Below are 27904 nucleotides of genomic sequence, written 5' to 3' on the forward strand. Positions count from 1 at the left end.
AGAAATATTCTATTCGAAATATGGCTTATGAAAACTTCGCCCAACTGGATGTAGACTTTTTATTATTACCTTCAATTGGGCAACATTTTTGTAAAGGATATTTAGGTCACAATATTGCTGTAGGACGATATTGTGGGTAGAATATGTTCGTACCATACCACCCTGATATCTTATTTTCCCCTTCTGAATAACTCACCAAGCTATGGCTACAAGCCCCAAATCACCCGTCCTCCCATATTTCGGGGCATCAGTTGAGACCCAATAACAGTCTGAATAGCGCCTAGCTGGTTGCACACCCATAATCATTTCACAAGTCACAGTTAACCACAATTTCAGATGCACCTATTCATGAATTCCAGCGTCAGATCTTCATCATTGCGTTGCACGTGTGTGGGACTCATCACAAAATTTTGGTAAACATGGAATTTCCATGCTCTCCTCTGCTGAGAATTGTCTTGTCGCAGAGTATCCGAAGACCACATACCCTGATGCTGTCCTAGTGATGTAGAATTAATTTGTCTTTGAGCCGAAACATAGGGAGCAATCATGAAACATTAATACCCAGGCAACTGTGGGTTGCTTACATCTTGCTTTGTATTTAGCACACAAAGAGCATGCCTTTCAACATGCAGCAGCAGCACAGAACGCGGTGACCCATTTTAGCAAGGCCCACATTCATAATCTTGATCAGCCCAGGCTGCTAGACATACGTGAGAGGAATAATGGAGTTTAATAATGCAGCTTGGACTAGCAAATAGACCGTCAGTGCTTCACAGAGCAAGTTGTCGCCATGATTCCTGCATGCCAATGGGAGTGCTTAGGTGAACAAAACACAGGAAGCCAAGAGTAAATGACTTTATTAAGTTAGAGGATACAGAGGTAAATTTGATAACTTATTTTTCAGCTACGCCTACATAGTTGTCCCTAGTTTGTGGGTCCTCAGTGTCCAAACTGTTTACAAGGTCTACCTACCATCAGGCCATCTACTGTACTTCTAATTAAATATGAGCAATATAAAATGCAATGTCATGTCACCATGTTGTGCTTCGTACGTTCACCAGACAGACTCCAGTCGGGAAATGAACAAACTCTGTTCTAAAGAGGGCATCAGGGGATAACGCAGGAGCTCACTCAGAAAGCAGCACAAGAAACGTGAAAACAAAACAGGTGAAGAGCTGAGGGAGGCTTTGTTCGGCCAGGCCTGGGCGTCCATATCCTGCTAGGAATCTCCATTCAAACAAGGGTCAGAGGAAGGTCACATTGCTTGCTTGTTGGGCCACGCAATCAGGAGGATTTTTGTTTCTACTTTTTTGCACAGCAACACGAGCAACACAAGTTTAAATGTCTACCATTAGCACTTCCGGGTTTTTTCCCTCGGTATTCCTGCCAACCCCAAAGTTTCTTGCATGCACAAAGATGTTTGCAAAAGAAACTCTTTGGTCAGTTGTGTGCTCAAAGTAGCACACAACAGCTGCACTTAATATTGGAGGAGTGTTCACTTTGCTTCTTAGCTTGGCATATTTCGTCTTCTCATGTCCTGGAAAATGTCCTGTGTTGCATGCAAAACTGATACATTTTCTTTACACCTCTCATGCCAGACGCATACAAGTCAGCAGGTATGCATACAAAATGAAACTGAAAGAGAACGCTGTTGCTAAAGCCTGGTTGGTTAAAAGGTGTCCATAGCTTTAAATTCACTTAAGGCCTGAACTGGTGAGATGTGTTTCTTCTGAGACCCTCTCCTCACTCGGGTCTGGTACTCCTCTGGTTTCTCTCGTTTGACTAGGGGTTTCTTCTCGGGGGCCTTCATCTTCCATGATACCACAGGTGAGTTTACCGCAGCGGTGCCGTAGACTTTTTGATATTTCGTAGACGCCACGTAAGAGGCTTTTACTGTGAGGACCACGGCGTTCATCAGGTTTTTGGCTGCCTGGATGAGGGATGTTGCACTATCCAACTGCAGGAAGAAAAGTAGAGAAACAGAAGAAAGGGTTTATTCAAGCAGGGCAACCGTGCAGTTAAGGTGAAAACAATTAGACCCAGATGAAGGTTCCGGTGAAGTACAGGAAACATAATACACAGGCCCATCTGAAGTGAATACTGCACATTTCCCATAAAGGTGTAATGGGTCGTACTTCTAGTATATCTTTTCTGAAAATCATAACAAAAAACATGCTTGACTTCTTTGTATTTGCTCTAGCCTGGCCGCTAACGAGGTAACATGAATAAGCAGGGGTGGCCGGCACAGTTAACAGATGTGGGTCGGGGCGAGGGCGGGGATGGGTGGGGGGGGGGGGGAGAGGTCGACAGATGACGGGATAGGTAAAATTAAATAAAAAAATAAATGAAACCACTTACCTTGCCCTCGCCAAGTTGACAATGCAGCAAGGAAAGTGCTTTAATTATTTTTTTATTTAATTGTACCTATCCCGTCATCTGTCGACTAAGCCTGCCCCTGCCCACCCCACAACTCTTACCTGTGCCAGCCGCCACTGTGAATAATGGCGTGTGAAAAGATCCTCTGCTTCCAATGTGGTGGATTAGTAGAACAAGAAGTACTTCCACTCCTCTGAGGAGTTCTACAAGTTCCAGCAGATCAAGGGTCACGTTTAGTAAATGTTCACGCAACGCAGCGCAACAAACAAAGTTGCTGCGCTGCGTTGCAGCAAGAGGAGTGGGCAGAAATGTTCCATATTTACAATGATATGGAGCATTTCTGCTCTCTCCTTGCACTGGCGCACTGTGTGCAGCCAGTGCCAATACAAGCACCCTTGCACTTCAGTGCAAGGGGGCCTGTGTTACAGGCAGGATTGCGTTGTGCAGGAAGGGAAATCTTCCTGCACAAACACATTAATTAGTGCCCTTTACCTCTTTCTTTGTGTGCTGCAGAATGCAGGACACATGGAAAGATGACATAAGGAGGAGAAATAAAGATATGTCTCCCCTTTAAGCCTCGCTTGGGATGGTGCAGCATGTTGGTGCATTCATAGGTTTACAAGTCTTTGCAAATCTAGGAATGCTCCGAAATTCATGGGTGGATGCATGTAACCGGTCATTATCCACCCATGGAACAGCTCCCAAGTTAAAATTGCCTTGTGTTACATTTCTTTACAAGGCCAGGCAAATCAGGCCTTGCATGGCTGTGTAAATACTGATGAATCCTTTGCATTGTCTTGCATCACCTTGTGTGATGCAAGGACAATGCAAAGGATTCATAAATATCGGCCCTAGTGTTTTTGTGGGTTGGATAATCAGAGTCATTGAAAATCTATGTGGCATTCAGGTACTGAAAGGCTGAAGATCAGCCCAAGGCTAAACCAAGGTAGAAACAAAAAACAAGAACTACGGCGTTCAGGGAAAGGGCAGCGAGGTCACCTTTGGTGGGTACGTCCTCCCGTATTATAAACACTACTCCACAAAAAGTACTCAACAGTCTTGTGAACGCAGTTCACAAGTACCTAAAACTAACCCTGGTAAGTTAGATTCTGGGAAGGTTCTTCTTGAAGCTATAAACTAAACTCCTCTAGAGATTGGGGAAGAAACAATTCCTTTTGTTTATTTTACCCTCACACACCCACGTGGTGTCATTCTTCATCATCGGGTCACCCTGATGCCTAGAAGTCAGGGTGGGCTCGACCGTATTCCAGGGAGCTCTTGATTAGATATGGCCAGGGGGAGTTAAAGATTAAAAACCCGCTAACACATCCTAGTGTCCCTTTATTCATAGATCTGTCAGGGATATTAAAATTACAAAAATTGATAAATCGAGTCAACAGGAGTATTATGGTCCTATGACCCTAGTGCCAACATGTTTCAGTCCTTTATTGGCCAAGGCAGTCCTGGACTTTCTTCAGGGCTGAGATTTAAATAACCCTCCCTGAATAAGGTGGGAAGGGGAGTCCCGGGGACTAGGAGCTACTAGGTATTGACATGGGGCAGGACCCTTGATGGCTGTCTGACTAAAGGGCTACCCCACTAACTCCTGAAGTCCTCAGAGATGTATTTGCTCTGCCAATAAGGGATAGAGTAGAATTAATTAAAGATTATCTTTCATAACTGTTTTAGGAGCAGCTATCTGCCCTAACAATAAAGCAGGATAGGGACTCCCCTTCCCGCCGTATCCAGGGAGGCGATGATGAAGCATGAAACCACCAGAGTGTGTGAGGGTATAATAAACAAAAGGAATTGTTCCCTTCCCCACTCTCTAGTGGAGATTAGTTTATAGCTTCAAGAAGAACCTTCGCAGAATCTAACATACCAGGGTTAGTTTTAGGTACTTGTGAACTGCCTTCACAAGACCGTTGAGTACTTTTTGTGGAGTAAACCAAGGTAAATAAATAACTATTTCACTATGGGATGGGAGAGAGGAAATTCTGTCATCCAACATTTGCAGTTATTTCATAATTTAATTTTAATGTCCAAAATCTACTCAAAAGTCCCTAATTTCTAAAATGTCAGACTTTGGAGGCAATAATAAACCTTCAGCAGTACTTTTCAGCTCCAAACTAAAGTACCTGAGAAATAACATTCCAATGCTCATAGCCACAGACAAGGGCTTCATTTGTAAAAAAACAAAAAAATATGCTCTAGGGCCAAGATATTTCTCAGGAGACCACTGCAGCTCACACCCCCTACAGTGCCTGGCAGCCCTGTTCTGCAAATGTGACAGGTGACCCAAACCTATGAGAATAGCCTGGGAACGCTGATAGTATTCTTTTTTGCATTGTTAAACACTTTGCTCATGTGCTCTTTTAAAAATAGACTGTGCCACCATGTGGTAGACTGTCATAAATATGTGCCTCTGAACACCAGCATACACCGGCACAAATGCAGCCCTCCACACCAACCAAACTTCACACTCAAGGATTCAAATTGCCATTTAAAATAAATAGTAGATGAGAAATCTCAGTGCTGTAGAAAATACAGATGTACTAAATCACCATTACATGCATATATATCCACCCAGCAAAGACATATGTATTATATGATGAATCTATCTTTATGGCAGTGTCAAGTCTATTTAAATGTTCTTTGTATGGCATGAGGAAAACCTAGTGAAGTATACAATTCTAGGCTTGCAGGGTAAAATCGTTCTCCATCTCCAGAAAAAGCACTGACTAGGAAAGAATTCTGATTACGCAGGTGTTGCTACAACAACATCACAACTTGTGTAAATCTCACGAAAAAATATAGCAGATTTTTTTTCTGAACCTGTGTTTTGATAATGGAGTTGTGCCAGAAACACAAATGAAAAGAGCTTACTCACCTCATTAAAAATTCATTAGACTCAGAGGTGTGATGAAATGTTCACTCACTGCTGACAGAAATGTTATCAGACTGCTGAATCAGATGTTATATGACTGGACTTATCAGCAGTCTTTAACGTGGTAGGTAATAATGACATATAGTTTCAAACATTGTGCAGTTTGCAAAAGTAGTTAACGTTCCCAACATATCTCAAAATGTTACAATGCAAAGGGGCTTATTGATGAAAAACTAATGCAGCGGGATGCCGCAAGTTAATTTGCTGCACCATGCGGTGTTAGTTTTGAGGCACAGGGATGCAACATATTTACAGCAACATGTCACATCTCTATGCCTTTCCCTGCGCTGGCGCACAAGCTGCTGCCATGTGTTGTTGCAGGCACCCTTACACCATGGTGCAGGGATGCCTGCCTCATGGGAGATTGTTTTTGTGCATGAAGGGCCACCTTCCTGCACAAAAACAAATACTTGAGGTGATTTCCTCTTCCAATGCGTGCTGTAGAATGCAGCCTGCAGTGAAAGAGGAAAAACTAGAAGAAATTAACACATTTCTCCTCGTTGCGCCTCACTACGCCACCCCTTGGGGTGGCATAGCATTCTGAGGCATTTCCAGGTTTACAATTGCTCATAAATCTGGAATTGCATCAGCGGACATGGGTGTTGCGTGGGAACACCCACAGCAACACCCATGTCCCGCCTCTAACACGTAACGTGTTGCATGGAATGAGGCAATAGTTACAAGCACACGTAAATCCACGCAGGGTGGCTTTATGTGTGCTTGTAAATTTCACGCAGCAGGTTGCGTCCCCGGTGCATCATGTAACCTGACGCACTGACGGCGCAAGGGGCTCATAAATAAGCCCCAAAGTTTTTCGCTAGAGAATTTTTTTTTTGCAAAACATTTTTAAAGATAGTTCTCTTGTTACAAGTGGTTGTTTTGTGGAGATCTCCTGCAAACCTAATTTTAAGGAGATTTCATCTATTTGTTTTTTAAAACTTTGCAAGCTTATGAGGGTTACAAAGAAATGTTTTGTTAGGAAAAAAAGATCCACAAACGTCTATAAGAAACAAACAATGTTGACTTTCCAAATCATAATATTTCCATTATTTTTTGGTAGGACAAACATTGCATAAACGATACTGGTTAGAGCAGAACATGTATATGGGTGAGGCAGTTCCAGTGCTAACAAGTCATATTTCCCCTAAATTTTCATGAAGTTATATCATGTAAAATGATTACAAAGTTTGCAAATTTAATATATTGTGAAATTTGTGACTCTCAAGAATTATACCTGTATAACTAAAGTTTGCCCAGACAAGTAATTTTTGAGAAACTGATATTATGTATTAGGTTGCTTCTTTCAACTGAAATTATCTTTCAGCCAAAGGCAGCTTTATAATTGTTTCTTCATTGGTGACAAGTGCAATGTCTTATTGCAGAAGATATTTAGGTCACAAGTTTTGTGCAGTGGAATGTCTATGCTTCTCACATCTATGGGATTCCTTACGATGTCGGTTGGAAAGACTCCGAATGGCATTTGGCTTGACCGAACCCGTGCGGAAGCCATGTTGCCGAAAGACTCAGAAACATTTTCGACTGACTGATTACAATACAAGGTAGTCGGTCGGTCATTCCGAGTCAGTTCCGACCGCATTCGGAGAGTCCGAGTCGGTCGCAGCCGAATGGTAGAGCTCTATAGGCCGCGTTTCCAACTGATCGATTACGATGTCGGATTCCGACAGCCTTTCTGACTCGATCTGTCCGACACGGATCGGCTTTCGGAAACTGACTTTGGGAGCCCGTGGCAGGCCCCCCTTGACCCACAGGCCTCCAGTAGGGGCCCGTGGGGGTGCCCATGGTTTGCCCGACACAGGATGCAAGCACCCACCCCTTTCTTCAAAGGGAGCCTATGTTGTCGGTCAGAACACAGGCTCCCATTGAAGTCAATGGGAGTCAGACCGATCGGTGTTTGGAACCATCATAATCAGTCAGTCGGAGTCCCTGAACTCGAGTCGGTCAGAAACCATTCCAACAAGGAGTCAGTCAAAATGCTTTCCGACCAGCATCGTAATGATGCCCTATATATTGGCCTGTGTGAGCAGAGCTGGATGTTCTGGGCATGGCAATACTGGACCCTATTTTTCGCGTCTAGAAAATCCATCCAGTAAAATTTCTTTGTGACAGAGCATTGAAGTTCAGACAGATTTCCCTGCCCAACTCTTAGCCAAAATGCAGGGACACATGTAATGCTCTTCCCTGCCAAGCATCAACAATGCCTTTCCGACTCACCTACCAAGACCCTATCCCTGCCCACCCCTCACTGGAGTCCAAACATACTGCTTAGTGCATGTGATAACTATTTGCACTAATGGGGAAATACATGAGTGAAGCATGTCTGAAAAATGGATCTGCACAGTTATTCCTTGTTTTGTGGGGTTTGTCTCGTAACTTCAGGCATCCCAAACCAAGATTCAAGCCTGTTATGCTAATTCTGGCTGCCTGGAATAACTGTATAGAATTCTGCACTCCAGGTAAACAGCCCAAAATCTGCATGTTTACGGTAAAAAATGAAGGGCCTAGTGACTGCTGTAGGTTACAGTTGCGTCGCATTTGAACCACGCAAGGGGGTGCAAGGGTGACGCAACTACAAAGTCAGATTGATCAAATCACGCAAGGCCACCTTGTGTGGCCCTTAATAGCTTGATATATCTAGAGTAATGCAACGGACCACAATGCGTTACTCTGCCACAGTGAAGAGTTTCATGGCTGTGGCGTGGGTGTTCCCATGCATCCACCCATGGATTTTGGTGCATTTTCATATTTGCCATTTTACTGTAGACCTGGGAATGCATCAAAATGCTACACCATTCCCCCGTGAGGCATGGCGAAGAGAAATATCTTTATATGCCTCTGAGGATTGTTTTTGTGCAGGAAAACAATCCTATATGCAACACAGGCACCCTTGCACCATGGCACAAGGATGCCTGAGTTGGTGCTAGGCAGCACATTGTGCACCAGCACAAGGAAAGGGCAGGAATGTGCTGAATAATGTAAATATGGCTCATTCCTGCCCTTTCACGCAGCACAGAAAGGTCACTTGTGCAGCAAAAATTCTCTATAAATGTACTGCTTAATCTATGAGCTGTCATGAATATAGCAAACACAAAAAGATGATGGATGGAATGCTGAACGTTGTCAAACACTCACCCCCAGTACAATGATCTGGGTCTAAATCCATTGTGTTTTTTACTCACCATGCCAATTTAGTTTGGACCCAGCCATATGCAAATTAGTCTTGACCCTGTTCCCAAAGGAAACAATCTAGCCTGAGCTGCCAGGCCAGATCCTCCCTGGACCGGAAACATTCATACTGACACAAGGTTTGGGCCAGTAAAAAGGTTTATTTCACCAGGTCGACATGGCAGGTTAAAACTGCACACACAGACTCTGCAGTGGTAGGCCTGAGAAATGTTGAATTACTTGAGAGGGTGGCACAGTCAATGCTGCAGGCCTATAAGTAGCATTTAATTTACAGGCCCCGGGCACATGTAGTGCACTTTACTAGGGATTTAAATTAAATATGCCAATTGGGTATAAGTCAATTCTATCATGTTTTAAGGAGAGAACACAAACACTTTAGCACTAGTTAGCAGAGTCGTAAAGCCAACACACTAATTTAACAAAAATAGGAAGAGGAAGGGACAAGGCTTGGGAGTGACCATGCAAATGGACTAGGTCCAACAATCTTTTTTTTCCACCTCCACTTAGGAATGGAAATTTTAGGTTATTTTATGGTTTTAAAATCTGATATCAGATTTGTGATAAATAAATCAAAAAAGTAACTTTGTAAACACGAACTGTAGGCTGTCTTAAACAGTAATGCCCTAAATCCAGTTCTGCCAGCCATAACACCTTCAGGGCTGAAGTACACTTCCTTCGCTGAAAGAGTTAATGACTCTGGCTCAGAGGACAAATATTTGCTTCTGGGCCTCAGGAAAGGGCCATGGGTGGTAACTACCGACCACTTTGCAGGGATTAACTATGAGAAGTGGACAAGAACAGTTGGCTGAACAAAGGGCAGCTTGAGGACTGCCTCTTTTGACTTACAGATGCTAGGGATTGATTCTTTGATTCATTCACAGGACCTCACTAGATAGTAAGGCTGCAGCCACAGCAGGAAGGGAAACTAGTTTTGATGCTGTCAAGTAGGGTAGTGCCCAAAACGCTAAAGACAGGTCTGGCTGGTGCCATTTGGTTCCGCCATCTTGAAACAGAGGCTCCTGGACAACTTTACAGTAAAGCAGAGAAAAATAACTGCAAAAAGGTGTAAGGAGGCTTTAAGAAAAATGTTAGGACTGGGTGATAGAATTTCTCGAATCTCAGGATAAATCTGACATCTCCACAATTAACTCCTCAGAACATTCCTGAATCTGGGAACCCTCCCTCTGAAGAAGACAGTCCTGCTGGAAGAACAATTATGACTTCTGTCTCCAGTCTCCTCCACGACGAAGATGCTATGTTATTCAGATTTGTAGAGCACACTATCACCCAGGAGGGTATCCTGGGACTACCCAAATGAGAGTCTAGTCACACCTAGAGCCTAGGGGGACTACATAAAAAGCCAGTTCTTCAGTTTCTTACAGAATTCAAGAAGTGAGGAGGAGGCTCTTATGTGTAGTGGCAGGTCGTTCCATGCTTTAGGATTAATATAGGAGAAGGCCCGACTGCCAGATGTGGTTTTCCTTATGCATGGGATTTGTGCAAGTAGGAGACCGCACAAGCGGAGGTGTCTGGAAGGTTTGTGAAAAGCAGATGCGATTGTTGAGGTATGCTGGGCCAGTGTTCTGTAGTACCTTGAAAGTGCGGGTGAGGAGTTTGAATTGTGCTCATTTGTGAATGAAGAGCCAGGGGAGCTCCTTGAAGTGTGATGTGAACTAAGTGGGAGGTTGAGAGTGATTCTGGCCACCAAGATCTGAATGCTCTGCAGCCTGTTGGTACATTTTTTGTTGATCCTGGCCTAGAGGGTGTTCCTGTACTCCAGGATGATTATGAACAGAGAATGTGTGATGATTTTTTGGGTGCTGATTGGGAACCATTTGAAAATCTTTCTCTAGTGGGCAATTTCAGTCACTCAGGCATTGAATGTGATCTGGGTGCTGGGCGTCTTGTCCGTGAGGGAAAGAATGAGTTGTGTTGTCGCTGTAGAAGAGGACGTTTATTGTTGTGAGAGTGAATGATACTGGCAAGAAAGGTCATGTTTAAGTTCAAGAGGTCGGGCTCAAGGAGGTTTCTTGTGGAACAGCGCAGAAAGGTTACAAGCATCCAGGATGTACAATGACCCACACAAAGACCCCAGGACTCCTAATCCTGCTGGCACCCAGGGACTGGAACCGCTCTCTAAGGTTCAAGTTGTTAGCCTCCTCTTTTCCTGCTTCAGAGACATAAATTACAGAACAGCTCCTGACTCCTAGAGGGTCCAGCTGACTAAAAAGCTGACTAGACCTTGCAGGAGACCTGAATGCAGAGATAACTGGTGTCCAAAACCCTACACTAAGGAGCTAGAGGCAAGAGGACTGACCATAAAGAGCTTTCCCACCAGTTGGAAACTAAGGGGCAGATTTATGAATATTTCACGCAGTGCAGCAAGCCACTTTGCTGCACTGCACGATGCTGCACTGCATGAAAAGGAAAGGGCAGGAATGCTCCATTTGTAAGATTATACAGCACATTCCTATTCTTTCCTTGCAATAGTTCCATTGTGGCTGCCTAATGCCAACGCAGGCACCCTTTGCCATGCAAGAGTGACTGTGTTGTAGGTAGGAATATTTATGTGCAGGAAGGGACGCCTTCCTACACAAAAACAATCCTCAGAGGCTTTTTCTTTTTTTATATGTGCTGCAGAATGCAGCACACTTAGAAATGGGAAACAAACAAGGAAAAATACAGATATTTCTACTCGATGAACCCCCCCCTGGGGACGTGTAGCATTTTGACACATTCCCAGGTTAACCTGTGTTGGTAAATCTGTGATTGCAAAAAAGTCAATGGGTTGATGCATGGGAGCACCCACGGTCCACCCACGAAATGCATCACTGGGGCAGAGTAATTCAACACAGCAATTTGCGCTGCAATGCGTTACTCGAGATTTATCAAGCCATGCAGAGCCATGCAAGGTGGCCTTGCGTGTCTTCATTAATCTTACTTGAGTGTTGCGTTACCCTTGCGCCCCTCTTGCATGACGCAAGTGCAACGCAACATATTGATAAATATGCCCCTAAGTATGAAGGTAATACCTTTGACCAGGACAAACCTCCTGGTGTATCTGACGGGCAACATTGAGCCTAGGCCCAGGACCATTGAAACCTGTTGTTTCTCCACAGAACGTGGCTTTTTCAACTTGCTTTTTGACTTAAGACTTAAAAAAGCCATTAACCTGAATCTCCCTTAACCTATTTTGATGATCTTGAGGTCTTTTTTCTCATTAAAATGTTCTCTCTATTTTTCTAAATTGTTTTGGAATATTTTTGTGCTGCTTTCTTCACTGTGAAATTGATGGTACTGCTTGAAATGAGCATGTACTTCTCTGGGTGTTGCCTGCTGCATGTGCCATACCTACTAGAGATTGAGAAGATGGTGTCTCATAACTGTGACCTTACCGAAGTGAGTTTATTGAGTGGGTAGGGGCGCCCCCCCCCCCCATATAGAAAAACCCCATGTGTGACAGGGGCATTGAATTCAAGGCGAGTAGACAATTGAGACAGACGATGTTTGGCTTTCTATGGAAAGGGCTAATGATGGAATGAATGAGCTTCCTGTTGACATGTATGCTAATAGAGTATGTCTAATGGGAAGCATGTGAAGAGGCTAAAAGCATTGATATCAAGATTGCCCGTGTTCTAGCTACAGAGGACGAAGGGGGGTAAACAAAGTTTGACTTTAGTACCTTTTGTACATCCCATTCTGAGATGGAAGACAACTAAAAGAGAGTAGGAGGACAAACATAAGGTGGGACAGAAAATGAAAAAATACAGTAATATGAATCCCATTTTTTAATGCAAATGAAGCTATCATACCAATATGTTTATATAGCATCATTTTATTAGGCATTCCATAATGTACAATATCGCACTATCATGGCAACATGTAGGAACAATACTAGTTGCCTTACCATTTACAGGTAAGTGTCGCCTGTGTGAGGTATTCTGATCGATTTACACCTGTCACAGCAATCGCTGTTGAATTAAAATTTCCTAACAAAGCATGACGATTATTGCCAACAGGTGGCCACAGTGTGTATTTTTCTTTTCTCTGCTGAAAGTCAAGAAACCTTGGGGTAATACAATGAGACGAAAGCCAGACCCTACAGCATGCCTTCCCCCTATTCCTGAATCATAGTTTATGTATTTTCTGTATTCATCACAGGTGGCCAAAACCCCATTGACAGACACAAAAAGAGGCCTAGTTTCATGTTGTTTAATTCTAATAGAGGCACCATTCATACGCTGTTGTCCAGTATAAGAATGTATTGTTACATTGTTCCCCTATGTGAAACCGAGTGGTGTTTGGTAAACCACAGTGACTGACGGATTCTCTGGGCATCATAGTATGAAACTGATTTCAAACGTTGTTCGAATTGTAAGGCAGTTTCATTTTCTTTGCTTCCACTGTCTTCTTTTGTATCAGCAAAATAAGTTGTAGTCAAAGCTTTTGAAAGAACAACACATGTGCATTAGATCATATGGGCGCCATTTATTTGATATATTGACTAATATAGTATCAAAAACCTTGCTACTAGTAAAATTAAACCAAAGAATAAAAATACTAAAACACTTTTTGAGTAATTCACCCATAATCATATGCATTGCGATTGCACAAAGAAAGTAGGGCTTTCATGCCCTGATAAAACAGGAAATGTTATAACCAGATCGAAAAAGATATGTAAAATTAATCTGAACCTGAACTTCAAAGCAAAAATGTTCACAAAAGGGTAACTTTAGTTTCATTCCAAGCGCAAAGAGAACCACTAGCTCATGGATTCATGGTGATGTAGTAGAGTTGAATTTCTAATTTTCAGGCACAGACAGTTGAAGGCCAAATCTCTTCTCAAGCTTTTTAGTTTTGCAATGAATTTTTAGCAAAGTTAATGGTCCTCAATAAGGACCTTGTAATTGAGCAGAAAAATTTGCTTTTCATTTGACTATGTGTGATGCCAAAATCGGATCACTAACTCAATCAATCAATCAATCAATCAACAATAGCTTTATTCGGTTAAAAATGTTAAAACCATCAAAGCATACGACGATATTTCATATTGCAAATAGTTACAATTACAGTAATCTGAAAAATCCATTAATACAATACCAAAATAAACACAATTAACAATGTTTCATAAATAATGAATAATACAATATAATTGACAAACAATCACAGTAAAAAGTATGTCAACCCAGTGATTCTACAATTTTTGCATCTCCATAAAACCAAAGCTAATTCATTAATCCACGTTCTCCAACTATCAGACAAAACTAAAAATGAGGGAGGTGCCCAAAGAACTACACCCGATTTCTACACCTGATGGCCCCTATGATGTAACTGGCTACCCCGAAACATACCAGTGGTGACCCTAACATTTGCAGATAAACCATTGCGGGCCTCACTTGCTCAAAATTACAGTTCTTAAAAACGGGGCAGATAAATTTCTTGCGCTGCAAAGTGTAAAATTTACAAAAGAAAACCATATGCAGCGTATTTTGTTCTGAGGTGCTATCACAAGGACAGGGCCCCAGGGTACCCTCTTTGAAAAAACCCTTCGGGTAAGCTAACAGCCAGGGAAGCATGCCATGCTTGAACCTTATTAACAAAAACAGATGGAATGGTTTGCTGAATCGCTCTGCCTATACTTAACATGACAAATCTCCTGACTGTCAGCTTACCCAATTCCCCTCCTTCCCTCAGCAACATTGCTCTACTCACAAACTGAGTCTTGATGGCCTTTATTTCTATTTTACTCATCACGCTTGGTTTATCAAATAGGTCGAGGTAACCAAGTGACTCCAAATTAGATTTGATGTATCGCAACCAAGGAATACACATGGCTTTATCAAGAGACAAGCAGTCTTGAATAATAAGTTGATTTAGGTTCGGAGGATGCTGAGCCCAAACTCTTAACCAGCCTAATAATGGAGCCATAGAAATTTGATCAGTAAGGTAACCTACCCCCAGGTCTTCATGAATATTAAAAATAGGAGCAGATGAGGGGAGTGACAGCAGTTTCCGGAAAAAGGCGCTTTCTACTGATTGGATCTCTGTCGAGGCCTTGTAACCCCATACCTCGCTACCATATAGGGCCATGGGAACACACTTGGCGCTATACATCTTCATAACCGTGGGCAAAAAGTGCGTTTGGAAGGAAAGTTCGCGAAATAGGAATACCTCTGCAAAGGGCTCCTGGAACTGCTTACAAACAACAATTGAACAAAATCTTATATGACAACATTTGTATGATCAACCAAGGTCTAAATGTGTCTACTTCTAACTTGCTGCATTGACTTACTAATGCATAAGTTTAGCTACAACAAGGCCAACTCAGGCCATTGTCCTATGAAACCGAGATGTTAACTCTACCTGCCTAGGATACATATTCCAGCTCTAACTGTGTGATAGGTGGAAGAACTGATTTTCCCTTCTACTGTGTGTGGAGACTGCTGTCTTAGGATGGTCCTGTGAAAGAATAGGACCTCCTCGTTGGAATCTTCAAGTCAAAAGAAGTAGTACTAGTGTTGTCCTTTGATCCTCCAATAGCTCCTTTCCACTCCCAGATAGCTACTATTTGCAAAGTGGTCAGCAGTTAGCAGCAGTGGCGGCTGGTGACATTTCAAAGAGGTGAGGCCTAAAAGTTTGTGATGAATAGGGAAGTGTGCAAGCCTGATAAATAAGGAGGGCTTGGAGGGGTGGGGGGGTCATACAGGATACTATCAGACTGAAAACTAAGAAGTGTAAAAAGTAAAAACAAGGCAGCACAGCAGGCATTTTCCATCTCTGCATCCAGCATCTGGAACAATATCCTCATATCCATTAACCCATCCCAACAATGCTGCAATGTAGAAAAGATTTGAACACACACTTCTTTACAGAATAGTCACAATGCAGTAAAAAAATTACTAACCAGCTACAACTCCTATCACTCATTGACCTTAATAGTGAAACATATAATGTTATTGCTTGGATGTTTACTAGCCCTTAGTAAGTGGTTGTGCTTATTTTGGAAATCTGGCAAGGTTGTCATAACCCTTTACTTCCCTTTATCAAAACACTACATGCAGCATGCCCTGCAAATCTTGACGTTTTTTCACTAACTGCAGCCTTTGGTTTCCAGCAGTCACAGAAAATCCATGACAGATGACATTTTAATCCTAAACAGTTTCAGAGGCTGGCCATTAAAATTATCGAAACTAAAAACAGGTCATTAGGAGACTTTGTATTTCACAAGAAAGCAGAGTAGGATATACTTTTCTCAAGTTGAAATCTGCCACGCCGGTAACAACAAATTTCACAGCACTTCTACTGACGGAACAGTAGACAGATCGCAAAACGTAAACGTTTGAAAGTGTTTAAAACGAAACTGCAGACAAAGTCTGTTAGACTTGGCATCTTCAGGCGTGTTTCCCCTGAGTTTTTGCTTTCTGACCTCCCGGTTTTGACTTGGTTGTTGCTGTTGTAATGATTCTGCGCACTTTCCTCACTGCTATCCAGTGGTAAAGTGCAAGTGCTCCTGTTGTAAAATGTGTTATGGATTGGTGTTTCCATGATTGGCCTATTTGATTTATGTGTCAGTCCATTTTCTACATGTTAGTCACCCATAAGGTAGGCCCAAGGTAACCCTGTGGGCATGGTGCATTGTATGTGAAAGGTAGGACATGCCCTGGTGTGTGTGGCATGTCCTGATAGTGAATTACAGCCTACTTTGTTTTTCACTATTGCAAGGCTACCTGTTCCCCATAGGCCAGAATGGGCAGTTTGATTATGACATCCTATAATCCTAACTGACCAAGGGAACATGGTGGAAATTCGAGTTTAGTATGCCTGAACTCAGAATTATAAAATACATCTTTTAGTGAAGATGGTTTTAACATTCTGGGTTTGAAAATGCCACTTTTAGAAAGTAGGTATTTTCTTACCTATCCATCCAGCCTGCTTCTGCTAGTTTGTGTATTGTCTGTCTGGTTTGTGAGTGATAGAGGCTGGGGGAGACTCCAGGAGACAGGGTGAGTCAGCACAGGGCTGAATAGACCTATCTGCACATAGATGGGTGTTAGGAGTAGCACCTGGGTCTGAATAGGGCTGTGCCTGCCTTCCACAATGCTGGCTCCGCCTCCTGTGGTGCGTCTGAGGACCCTGGCCCACAGTGACAAAGGAAGAAGGTGCACACTGGCAGAATGCACCCAGAACTGGTTTGAACTAGGTACAGGCCCCTCTGCCTTCAAAGGACAAAGGATTTGCTAGTATAACTATTGGGGCCCAAACCCCAAGACTTTAGAACTCTTTTGGATCAAGAAGACTGCCAAGAAGAAGAGCTGGAGACGCCGTGAGGAGGAACCACCACTTTGCCATGTGCTTCGCTGTGTTGGCCTGCAGTGGCTGCTTCTGTCTTGGGCAGTGAAAGGACTGATTTGAACTGTCTGCAATCTACTCAGGAACAGCAAAGACTTCAAGCTCGACGCCGTCTATGACGCCGCTGCCAACTCTGTGTCCTGAAGGCACCGCCGCAATGCCGCACCGCGACCCTGGTCTCACCGACGACGCCTGCTGATGCCGCCAACGAGCCACTGCTCGCACCACGACCGGTGTGCCCCGCACGCTGCACCGCCTCGCTTCACATAGACACCTTGGTATCCTCAACAACCCGGCTCCACGCCGGAATTGACGATGCTGCTTGCACCGTGGTTCGAGGGCACCGCTCATAAAGTTACATGACGCACCAAACTCATCCCACACCGCAGCCTTGGCCTGCCGGTGCCATCGACTCCAGTTCGTCAGCCGACGACAGCGCTCCAGCAACGACAACGCCACTGCTTGCACCGTGACCTGCCAGCTCTGTGACGAGCACCTCGTTCATCTCACACCGTGACCCTGGTCTCACCGACTACGCCATCTGACGTTGCCACCGAGACGCTACTCGCACCGCGACCTGAGGACACTGCACCCCACACCGCTGCACTTCGCACTGCAGCACCCGACGCCTGCCGACACCAGCGCTCCTGACTTCAGCAAAAAGGAGTTCGATCTGCAACACGTGTGACTTCGAGGGCCCTGACGACTCCTGCACCGACCTCCGGAAACGACGTCTACCAATGCCTTGTGTTTGTGAGCTTAACGAGAGGTCATCGACACCCTGCATTTCTGAAAGGTACTGTTTGCGGGTCTTCCCGATGCCGTAGCTGGCCCGCGACGCCGCGGTCAGCCAGAACAGTTTGGATTTTTGCTCACGACGCCATAATAGCCCCGGGCGGAGCTATCAACATCAAGGAACTGTACTGTATTGTGGATTTTTATCGTTTTGGTCTTGTCTTAGGTATATAAAAATATTGGATATTTTTCAAAACTGGTGTGGTGTCCATTTGTAGTGCTTACAATGTATTACTGTTGGTTATGTGTAAATGCTTTACACACTGCCTCTAAGATAAGCCTGACTGCTCGTGCCAAGCTACCAAGGGGTTATTTTAGGAGTGTAACTCCTTTGCCCTGAATAGAAAGAAGGGTCCCTATTTGGACAAAGGTGCAAGCCCTTGCCAACTAGAGACCCCCATTTCTAACATTGTTTGTCAGCGGTGAGGATAGGACTTGTGTTTGCGCTTGACTTACAGTGATTGGTGTGCATACGTACCACATACTGGTTCTTTTTCTGTTTGGCCTATTTTTTGATCTTGCCAGTTTGAACTTGCTACTTCAACATGCCTGAATCTAGAGCATCATCAATTGCGTCAATGAAAATTGCCTTTGAGGAGGATAGGTTGGAATCCTTCAACGTAAAGGAATTGAAAGTGATTTGCAAGAACCTGAAAGTCCAGGTCAGAGTCCTCACCAGGAAGGATGAGCTACAAAAGGCGCTAAGGGCCTGGGTAGCAGCCGGACATGCCAGTGGGCAATCTGGTGAACTCAGTGGAGAGGCGGAGGAGCCTATTTCTAGGGTGGATGTGCTTTTGTGAGGGGGAAACCCTCCAGACCAGGCAGCAGTAGCTTGTCCCCAGAGGAGCTGGAGGACAGGCGGGAAGCAAGGAAGTTCGAGTTGGAAAAACTCAGGATAGAAAGTGAGAGGGAAGACAAAAGAATAGCCATGAAGAAAAGGAAGATAATCTCAGATCATGAGAGAAGTCTCAATGAGCTGGAGCTAAAAAGTAGATAAGGCTCAGATGGTGGCAGCAACTCTACAGCTCTTATAGATAGGATTGTACACATCCCCAAGAATGTAGGTAAAGAGTACAAGAAGGGGGATGACATACAAAGGTGGTTTCAAGGGTATGCGTCGTCTATTCGTATGAATGGGGTCCCTGAAAAGAATAGAGGGGCAGGGTTGTGGCCTCTCTTTCCAGAAGATGCTAGGGATACCCTGATAGCTTTGGGTAAGGGGCAGGACCTCACCTATGCTGACATGAAGGACACTCTCCTCACTAGGTATGGACTCACTCCTGAAAAGTACAGGGATCAGTTTAGCTCCAGCAAAAAGTCTGAGACCAACACTTGGTGGGAATGTGTGGATATGTTCTGCAGGTCGCTGGATGGCAGGGTGAAGGGCAGTAATGTGACAGATTTTCTGGGGCTCTACAATTTGATTACGTGGGAGCACTTGTCTAGTCTATGTTTTGCAGATCTGCGCCAGCACCTAGTTGATAGTCAGCTGACTGACCCCAGGAAGCTTGCTATGGAGGCGGACCGCTGGGTGAGTACCAGGGTCCACAAGAAAGCGTTTGGGGGAGACTCAGCCAAAGGTCCCCAGCAGAAAAGTGGGGGGCACAAGGGTAAAGCACAGGAGTTCTCTAAAGGTCCCCAAACTAGTACCCAGGGTAAAGGTTTCCATCCCCCCGGAGATAGGAAAAAAGGGGTCTCTACAGGAAAGCTTACTGAGACCAGCTCCCGCAAGTGTTTTTCATGTGACCAGGTGGGGCACTTGAAGGGGGACCCCAGGTGCCCAAAGGGGACACAGCTACCCACCGGTGAGCAGACCAAGGTGTTGGCTAGTGTAGTACTTGGGAAGAGGGGTACCCACAGGAGGGTGGGGATCCCGCAAAAATGACCCTCGTCTCACTAGGGGACATTGAGATGGTCCCAGGAAACCAGGAGCCCCCTAACACAAAGAAATATAGCACCTGGGTGACCATCAATGGAAAAAGGGTAGAGGCTCTCAGAGATACTGGAGCTAGTGTGACCACAGTACGGTGTCACCTGGTCTCTGAGAAGCAAGTAGTCCCAGGGGTATTCCACCAAGTAGTTGCTGTGAACAACTCAGAGCATCAGTGTATGGTGGCACAGGTTTCCTTTGAGTGGGGGTGTCTCAGGTCCCTTGAGGGTGGTTGTGAGCCCTACCATGCCTGTAGAGTGTATGCTAGGTAATGACCTGGAGCAGTCCTTATGGAAGGATGTTGAGCTCAAGTCTCACTTGGAGATGCTCGGGTTGCCAGAGTAGGCATGCGTGTCTACTCGGTCAATGGCAGCCGTGAAGGGTGATCAAGAGGACTTGGAGCCTGAAACAGTGGTCCAAATCCCTGCCAATAGAAAGGGCAGGGGGCACGGGAAACCGGCCCCTGAAGTTCCCACAGACCGGGAGGAGGCTGAACTTGAGGGGGACGCCCCGGTACCTACAGGGGAACAAGTAGCCGAGCTGGGGGACATTTCTGAGCTGACCCATTGGCAGCAAGAAGGGGGTCCGACCACAGAGGAATTCTGCAAGGAGCAGAAAGAGTGCCCTACACTGGATGGTCTGCGGCGACAGGCTGCAGACCAGGCAGCTGGTGATCAGTCCGGATCACATCTGATCTACTAGGAGAATGGTCTCCTATACAGTGAGCCTAAGGTTGCTGAGCCTGGGTCAGCCCGTGTGCTGGTGGTACCCCAGCGCTTCAGGACCTTCCTACTGGGTCTGGCTCATGATGTGCCTTTGGCAGGACATTTGGGGCAGGACAAAACCTTTGACAGCCTTGTCACCCACTTCTTTTGGCCCCAAATGCGAAGGCAGTCAGATGGACACTGCAGGTCTTGCCAAACTTGCCAGGCAAGTGACAAGAGTGGGAGGAAGGTCAAAGCTCCTCTCCTATCTTTTCTTGTTGTTGGAACACCCATTGAAAGGGTAGGGATGAATATTATGGGGCCACTGGATCCCAAGACAGCCATGGGCAACAGGTACATCCTGGTCTTGGTGGACCATGCCACCCGGTACCTGGAGGCAATCCCTCTCAGGACAACGATGGCGCCAGTGGTGGGCCGGGCGTTAATGGGGATCTTTTCCCGCGTGGGATTCCCCAGAGAGGTGGTTTCTGACAGGGGGATCAATTTCATATCCAAGTATATGACATCCCTGCGGAAGGAGTGTGGTGTAACCTACAATTTCACCACTCCTTACCACCCACAAGGAAACAGTCTGGTGGAGAGATTCAACCAGTCCTTGAAAGGCATGATAAAGGGTCTAACAGAACCAATGAGGCATAACTGGGACGTTCTCTTGCCATGCCTTCTCTTTGCAAACAGGGAGATGCCTCAGAAGTATCTCGGGTACAGTCCCTTTGAGCTCCTGTATGGCCACCCTGTCAGAGGACTTCTGAGTTTGGTAAAAAAAAGGCTGGGAGGCAGCTCCCAGGAAAACTCCCCAGGATGTGTTTAGTTACATGCTGGCCTTCAGAAACCAAACTGCCCGGTTCAGGAAACTTGCTCAGGCGAACTTAGAAGCAAGCCAGGAAGAAATGAAGAGGTAGTATGACCAGAATGCCACTCTGGTCGTATTTCAACCTGGGCAAAAAGTGTGGGTCATGGCCCCAGTGGAACCTTGTGCCTTGCAGGACAAGTGGACCAGACCATTTCGGTGGTGGAGCGCAAAAGTAACATCACCTACCTGGTGGATTTGCAGACTCCAAGGAACCCTTTGAGGGTCCTCCACGTGAACCGCCTCAAGCCCCACTTCAAGATGTCCGATGTGAGTATGCTCTTGGTGACAGATGATGGGGTGGAAGAGGAGAGTGAGCCTCTCCCTGACCTCCTCTCTACCAAGGAGCACGATGGGTCAGTGGAAGGTGTAATCCTCTCCCCTAAACTGACTCCAGAGCAGCAGGGGGACCGTTGCCAGTTGTTGGGACAGTTCGCCCCACTGTTCTCTCTGACCCCAGGTGTTACTCACTGGTGTACCCATGACGTGGACACTGGTAACAGCCCTCCTGTAATGCACAGGATTTACAGGTTGACTGACCGGGTCAGGGCCTGCATCAACGAGGAGGTCTCTAAGATGTTGGCATTAGGGGTGATTGAGCCCTCCAACAGTCCTTGGGCCAGCCCAGTGGTCTTGGTCCCAGAGGGTGCTGCACCCGGTGCCATTCCAGAACTACTGTTTTGCGTGGACTACCGTGGGCTCAATACCGTCACCAGGACTGACGCACACCCCATCCCCAGAGCTGATGAGTACATTGATCAGTTGGGAGCTGCCCGGTTCTTCAGCACGTTTGATTTAACGTCTGGGTACTGGCAGATTGCCTTAACCGACGGGGCCAAGGAGAGATCAGCATTCTGGACCCCAGAAGTTCATTACCAGTTCTGGGTGATGCCCTTTGGGTTGAAGAATGGCCCTGCCACCTTTCAGAGGTTGGTCAACCAGGTGTTGGCTGGACTGGAAGATTTCAGTGCCGCCTACCTGAAACACATTGTTGTGTTCAGTTCCAGCTGGGAGGAACATTTACAGCACCTCGGTAAAGTGTTGAGGGCTCTGCAAGGGGCTGGCCTCACGATCAAGGCCAGTAGGTGCCAGATCGGGCAGAGTTCTGTGGTGTACTTGAGACACCAGGTAGGAAGCGGCCAGGTGGCACCCCTACAACCCAAGATTGACACCATTCTGGCTTGGGAGCCCCCCAAGACCCAGACAGAGGTGAGAGCCTTCTTAGATCTCACCAGCTACTATAGGAGATTTGTTAAGGGCTACGGCACCATCGTTGCCCCCTTAACAGAGCTGACTTCCAGGAAGCAGCCCAGGAAGGTGATTAGGACTGAGTCCTGCCAGAAAGCTTTTGATGCCCTGAAGGCAGCCATGTGCACCGCACCCGTGCTCAAGGCACCCGACTCCTCCAAGAATTTCGTCGTGCAGATTGGCGCTTCACAGCATGGTGTGGGAGCTGTACTCTCACAACTGAATAAAGAGGGCCTAGACCAGCTTGTAGTCTTCCTTAGCAGGAGACTACTCCCCAAGGAACAGAGGTGGAGTGCCATAGAAAGGGAAGCTTTTGCTGTGGTCTGGGCGCTGAAGAAGCTGAGGGGTGAGTATCCAAAACTGTAGAGGTGGTCCATCTCCCTACAGGGAAGGGACTTTACGGTGGAACATCGCCCTGGCACAGAACACGCCAACACAGATGGTCTGTCCAGGTTCTTCAGCCTTAGTGAAGAGAACTCCCAGGAGGTTGGGTAGTTCTCCCTACTTTCAGCTGGAGGGGACATGTGTTAGACTTGGCATAATTTGGCGTGTTTCCCCTGAGTTTTTGCTTTCTGACCTCCCGGTTTTGACTCTGTTGTTGCTGGTGTAATGATTCTGCGTACTTTCCTCACTGCTATCCAATGGTAAAGTGCAAGTGCTCCTGTTGTACAATGTGTTATGGATTAGTGTTTCCATGATCGGCCTATTTGATTTATGTGTCAGTCCCTAGTAAAGTGCACTGCGAGTGTCAGGGCCCATACATCAAATGCTCTTGGTGGGCTGCAGCACTGGATTGTGCCACCCACGTAAACATCCGGTAAAATGTAACTCTGGCCTGCCATTGCAGATCCTGTTTGCAGCCTGGGGCTGCCATGTCGACTTAGCAAGTGCACACACTTGTGAGTCCCTAAACCTTCCCTTTTCTACATGTTAGTCACCCCTAAAGTAGGCCCAAGGTACCTCTGTAGGCATGGTGCATTGTATGTGAAAGGTAGGACATGCCCTGGTGTGTGTGGCATGTCCTGATAGTGAATTACAGCCTTCTTCGTTTTTCACTATTGCAAGGCTACCTGTTCCCCATAGGCCAGAATGGGCAGTTTGATTATAACATCCTATAATCCTAACTGACCCAGGGAACATGGTAGAAATTTGAGTTTAGTATGCCTGAACTCAGAATGATAAAATACATCTTTCAGTGAAGATAGTTTTAACATTCTGTGTTTGAAAATGCCACTTTTAGAAAGTAGGTATTTTCTTAACTAACCACCCAGCCCCGACGACTCCTGCACCGACCTCCAAACCAACGCCTACTGACGCCGTGTGTTTGGAAACTCAACGAGAGGTCATCGACGCCCTGCATTTTTGAAAGGTACTGTTTGTGGGTCTTCCCAATGCCGTAGCTGGCCCACGACGCCGGGGTCAGCCAGAACTGTTTGGATTTGTTTGTGGTAACAGTAATATGGTCAAAGAGTTTTGGAACACCAGCACCAATACTATGATAACTATCTCTCAATTCTTAACTTGCACTAGTACATTTGTCATTTATGTCTTGGAATGCCCATGTAATCTACGATACGTGGGCAGCACAACACATATGGCAAAAAAACGTGTTCTTGAACACATGCGGGCTATAACAAACAATGATAGACAATATCCTATTGCCCGCCACTTTGCCAGCCACCATTTTTCAGATCATAAGAAATTAAAATATTATGCCATTGAACAGATACTACCCAAAGCGAGAGGTGGAAACCGGGTCTTGAGACTTAGACAGCGGGAATCAAGACATATAATTGGCATGTGTACCCTTTTTCCGGGAGGCCATAATCTGGATGAGGAAATGGCCATACATTTGCAAGAGGAATAAGGGTCAGGATGATCAAGATTTTGGAATAATTTTGATGTTTTTTGAATGATGTCTATTTCTCTTGAGGGATAATTTCATATGTGTTGTTTGTGTCAGAAGACTCTGAGAGCGCGAGTGGGACCTCGTTTAAAAGTTATATATATATATACATATATATATATATATATAATATTTTATTTTATTTCACTGAAAAAAACATAGGTTTCAGACATGTTATAGTTAGTTGGACAGTTCACTCATACAAAACCATAGAAATTCCCCTGTTATAGTTAGTTCAGCTAACTATAACTCGCGCCCCCGCAATTCACTGCTGATGCTGTTACATATTACATCATTCATGACATAGTCAGTGACATCACTGATGACATCTCAAATGACATCCGCAATCGCGACTCGATCTGAATTGTGACCCTACTCACCGCAGTGTAGGCCGGAGGCAGTGGTCAGGAAGGGCACACAGCCACGTGGTGTTGACTTGAGCAATGTCTGTTGCCTACTGGACTGCGTCATCTGCAATATCGACTCGATCTGAATTGTGAGCCCTCGCACCACAGTGTCAGCTGGAGGCAGCGGTCCTCCTGCCTCCTGCCTCCACTGCGGTGAGTAGAGCTCACAATTCAGAGCGACTCACGATTGCAGATGGCGCAGTCCAGTAGGCAACAGACATTGTTACCAGTACGGCCTGCCCGGATGACACATCATCTGCACAGTAGATCCCACATGTGGAACTGTGTCCTGAGTCCTGAATGGCAGTGACCCAAAATCCATGGCAGCGACCACAGCACCAGACTCCCTTCGATCAGTGAGGTGTATTTCCATATGTAAGGTCGGCGACACGGGGTGCCACTAACCCTGTTCAACACAAGCCGATCCCACATGTGGAACTGTGTCCTGAGTCCTGAATGGCAGTGACCCCAAGTCTTTCGCAGCGACCACAACACCAGACTCCCTTCGATCAGTGAGGCGTATTTCCATATGGAAGACCGGCGACACGTGGTACCACCGAACCTAAACTACGCAGGCAAGTGGGGCCACCAATGTATGCACGTGGCTGTGGGCCCTTGCTCACCGCTACCTCTGGCCTACACTGCGGTCAGCAGGGCTCACAATTCAGATAGAGTAGCGATTGCAGATGACGCAGTCCAGTAGACAAGACACATTGCTCCAGTGCGCCCCGTCCTCACCAACCATCATCACAGGCTCATACACTCTCAATGCTTCTGGTGCCACTAGCTGTGCATCTCAACTCAATGCCACGTGGCTATGGGCCCTTGCTGACCGGTACCTCTGGCCTACCCTGCGATCATCAGGGCTCACAATTAAAATTAAGTCTTGATTCCTTAATTACAGAGTCCAGTAGGCAAGTAACTATCACAGTCCTAAACCCTACATGATATCCATTTAGTATTCTTGCTTCAAGAACTTTTTTTATATCAGTTATAGCTTTAGTACAATGACCAAATTCATCTTCAAGTGCAAATGAACACTCAATAGCAGTCAACACTGCTGGCAGCAGAGCTCGCAATTCGAATTTTAAATGCTAATTTCTAACAACAAGATTGTACTCAGAAAATACAACACTTCGACAGTGTATTCTATACATATTTCATCTTTTCATGATACGCCTACACAGCGGTCAGTAGGGCTCACTATTAAAATTAAGTCTTGATTCATTAATTACAGAGTCCACTAGGCAAGTAACTATCGCAGGCCTAAAACCTACATAATATCCTTTTAGTATCCTTGCTTCAAGAACTTTTTTATATCAGTTATAGCTTTAGTACATTCACCAAATTCATCTTCAAGTGCAAACGAACACTCAATAGCAGTCTAGACTGTGGGCAGCAGAGCTCGCAATTCAAATTTTGGACACGTGGTGCCACTAACCCTGTTCAACACAAGCCGCGACACGTGGTGTCACTAACCCTGTTCAACACAAGCTGGCGACACGTGGTGCCACTAACCCTGTTCAACACAAGCTGATCCCCCATGTGGAACTATGTCCTGAATCTTGAATGGCAGTGACCCCAAGTTTGTGGCAGTGACCACAGCACCAGACTCCCTTCGATCAGTGAGGCATATTTCCAACTGCAAGGCCGGTGACACGTGGTGCCACTAACCCTGTACAACACAAGGCGCGACACGTGGTGCCACTAACCCTGTTCATAACACAAGCCGATCCCACATGTGGAACTGTGACCACAGCACCAGACTCCCTTCGATTAGTGAGGCGTATTTGCATATGGAAGGCCGGCGACACGTGGTGCCACTGAACCTGAGCTACGCAGGCCGGTGGGGCCACCAACAAATGCACATGGCTGTGGGCCTTTGCTCACTGCTACCTCTGGCCTACACTGCAATCAGCAGGGCTCACAATTCAGATAGACCCGCGGTTACAGATGACGCAGTCCAGTAGACAAGAGACATTGCTCCAGTGTGGCCCGTCCGCACCACGCATCATCACAAGCTCATACAACCTCAATGCTTCTGGTGCCACTAACTGTGCACCTCAACTCAACGCCACGTGGCTATGGGCCCTTGCTGACCGCTACTTCTGGCCTACCCTGTGGTCATCAGGGCTCACAATTACAATTGAGTCTTTAAAATTAAGTCTGCAATGCCCGAGGGGCCGGTGCCCAGTTCCAACTGTGGGCTGCTTTTTGGAGCAGTCTGGGGGGCAGATTTGGGTGATGTCGCTGTTATTCAGATACAGCCAGCGGCCCAGTGGGTGTCTAAATGACCTTTCTGGAGGCAGATGGGCGTCATTACCTCACGTTTAGCAACAGGCAGAGGTGTCACTTTCTTTCTCTCACAGGGCCGGCCCATTAATGTATACATACCTACCAGAGCAGGGGGCCTGAGCAGAAGTGGCCTCACTTGGTTTTAAGTCACCAGTGTAAACGAATGTGTGCATTTTTTAGTATCTCCCCCACCCCACCTTTTTTAAATAACATTTCTCCAAAGCACTGTTTTGTGGAAAGGCAGTATGCAAATGTGGGCCATTTTGTTTAGCGTGCCCGGATTGAATTTGAATCCTAAACCAACCCTGCCATTACTAATTCTGTACTTTCTTTTAGATGTGGGAGCTTGAGAATACCACTAGGTCGCGGCACATGGTTGAAGACACAGTGGTGGCGTAAAAGGTGAGCTGTGACGATTTTGTACACAGTGTGCGCACTCAATATCCCTCCTCATCTCTTCATTTCTCTCCCTCACACTCTTTCTATCTCCCTCTTACACTGTTTGTCTCTTTCTCTCTCTCTCTTCCTCTCTCTCTGTTTCTCTCTCTCATTCTTCCTATCGTTCTCTGTTCCTCTTTCTCACACTGTTTCCCTCTTTCTCTCTCTCCCTTCCTCTCTCTCTCTCACTATTTCTCTCTCACTATTTCTCTCTCTCTCTTCGTCTTTCTCACTTTTTCTCTCTGTGTTCCTCTCACTTTCTTTCTTTTCTCTCTCTCTTCCTCTCACTACTTCTCTCTTTCTCTCTCTCTTCCTCTCTCCTTTCATGGATGCATGACACACAATCTTCACTTGCTTTTTCTCTAACAGGCTGTGAATCATGAATCAACGTTCACCCCCAACACCACCACGCGTGAAAAATCTGCGATGATGCG

General features: G+C 45.7%; 1 protein-coding gene across 3 annotated transcripts in view; it reads right to left on the reverse strand.

The window, feature by feature from the left end:
• Nucleotides 1-840: 840 nt before the first annotated feature.
• Nucleotides 841-27904, reverse strand: part of CTNNA2 (catenin alpha 2) — a 3048772-nt gene continuing 3021708 nt past the window's right edge. For 2 of the 3 annotated variants that reach the window (XM_085642663.1, XM_085642662.1), the window contains one exon: nucleotides 841-1957. In XM_085642663.1, coding sequence (XP_085498789.1) covers nucleotides 1670-1957 — 288 coding nt within the window. In that variant the 3' untranslated portion in view covers nucleotides 841-1669. Of the gene's footprint in view, nucleotides 1958-12209; nucleotides 12243-27904 lie in introns of all 3 variants that reach the window. The other variant, XM_085642661.1, reaches the window with a different exon arrangement.

This window comes from Triturus cristatus, chromosome 2_2, assembly GCF_964204655.1.
Source record: "Triturus cristatus chromosome 2_2, aTriCri1.1, whole genome shotgun sequence".
NCBI classification, from domain to species: Eukaryota; Metazoa; Chordata; class Amphibia; order Caudata; family Salamandridae; genus Triturus; species Triturus cristatus.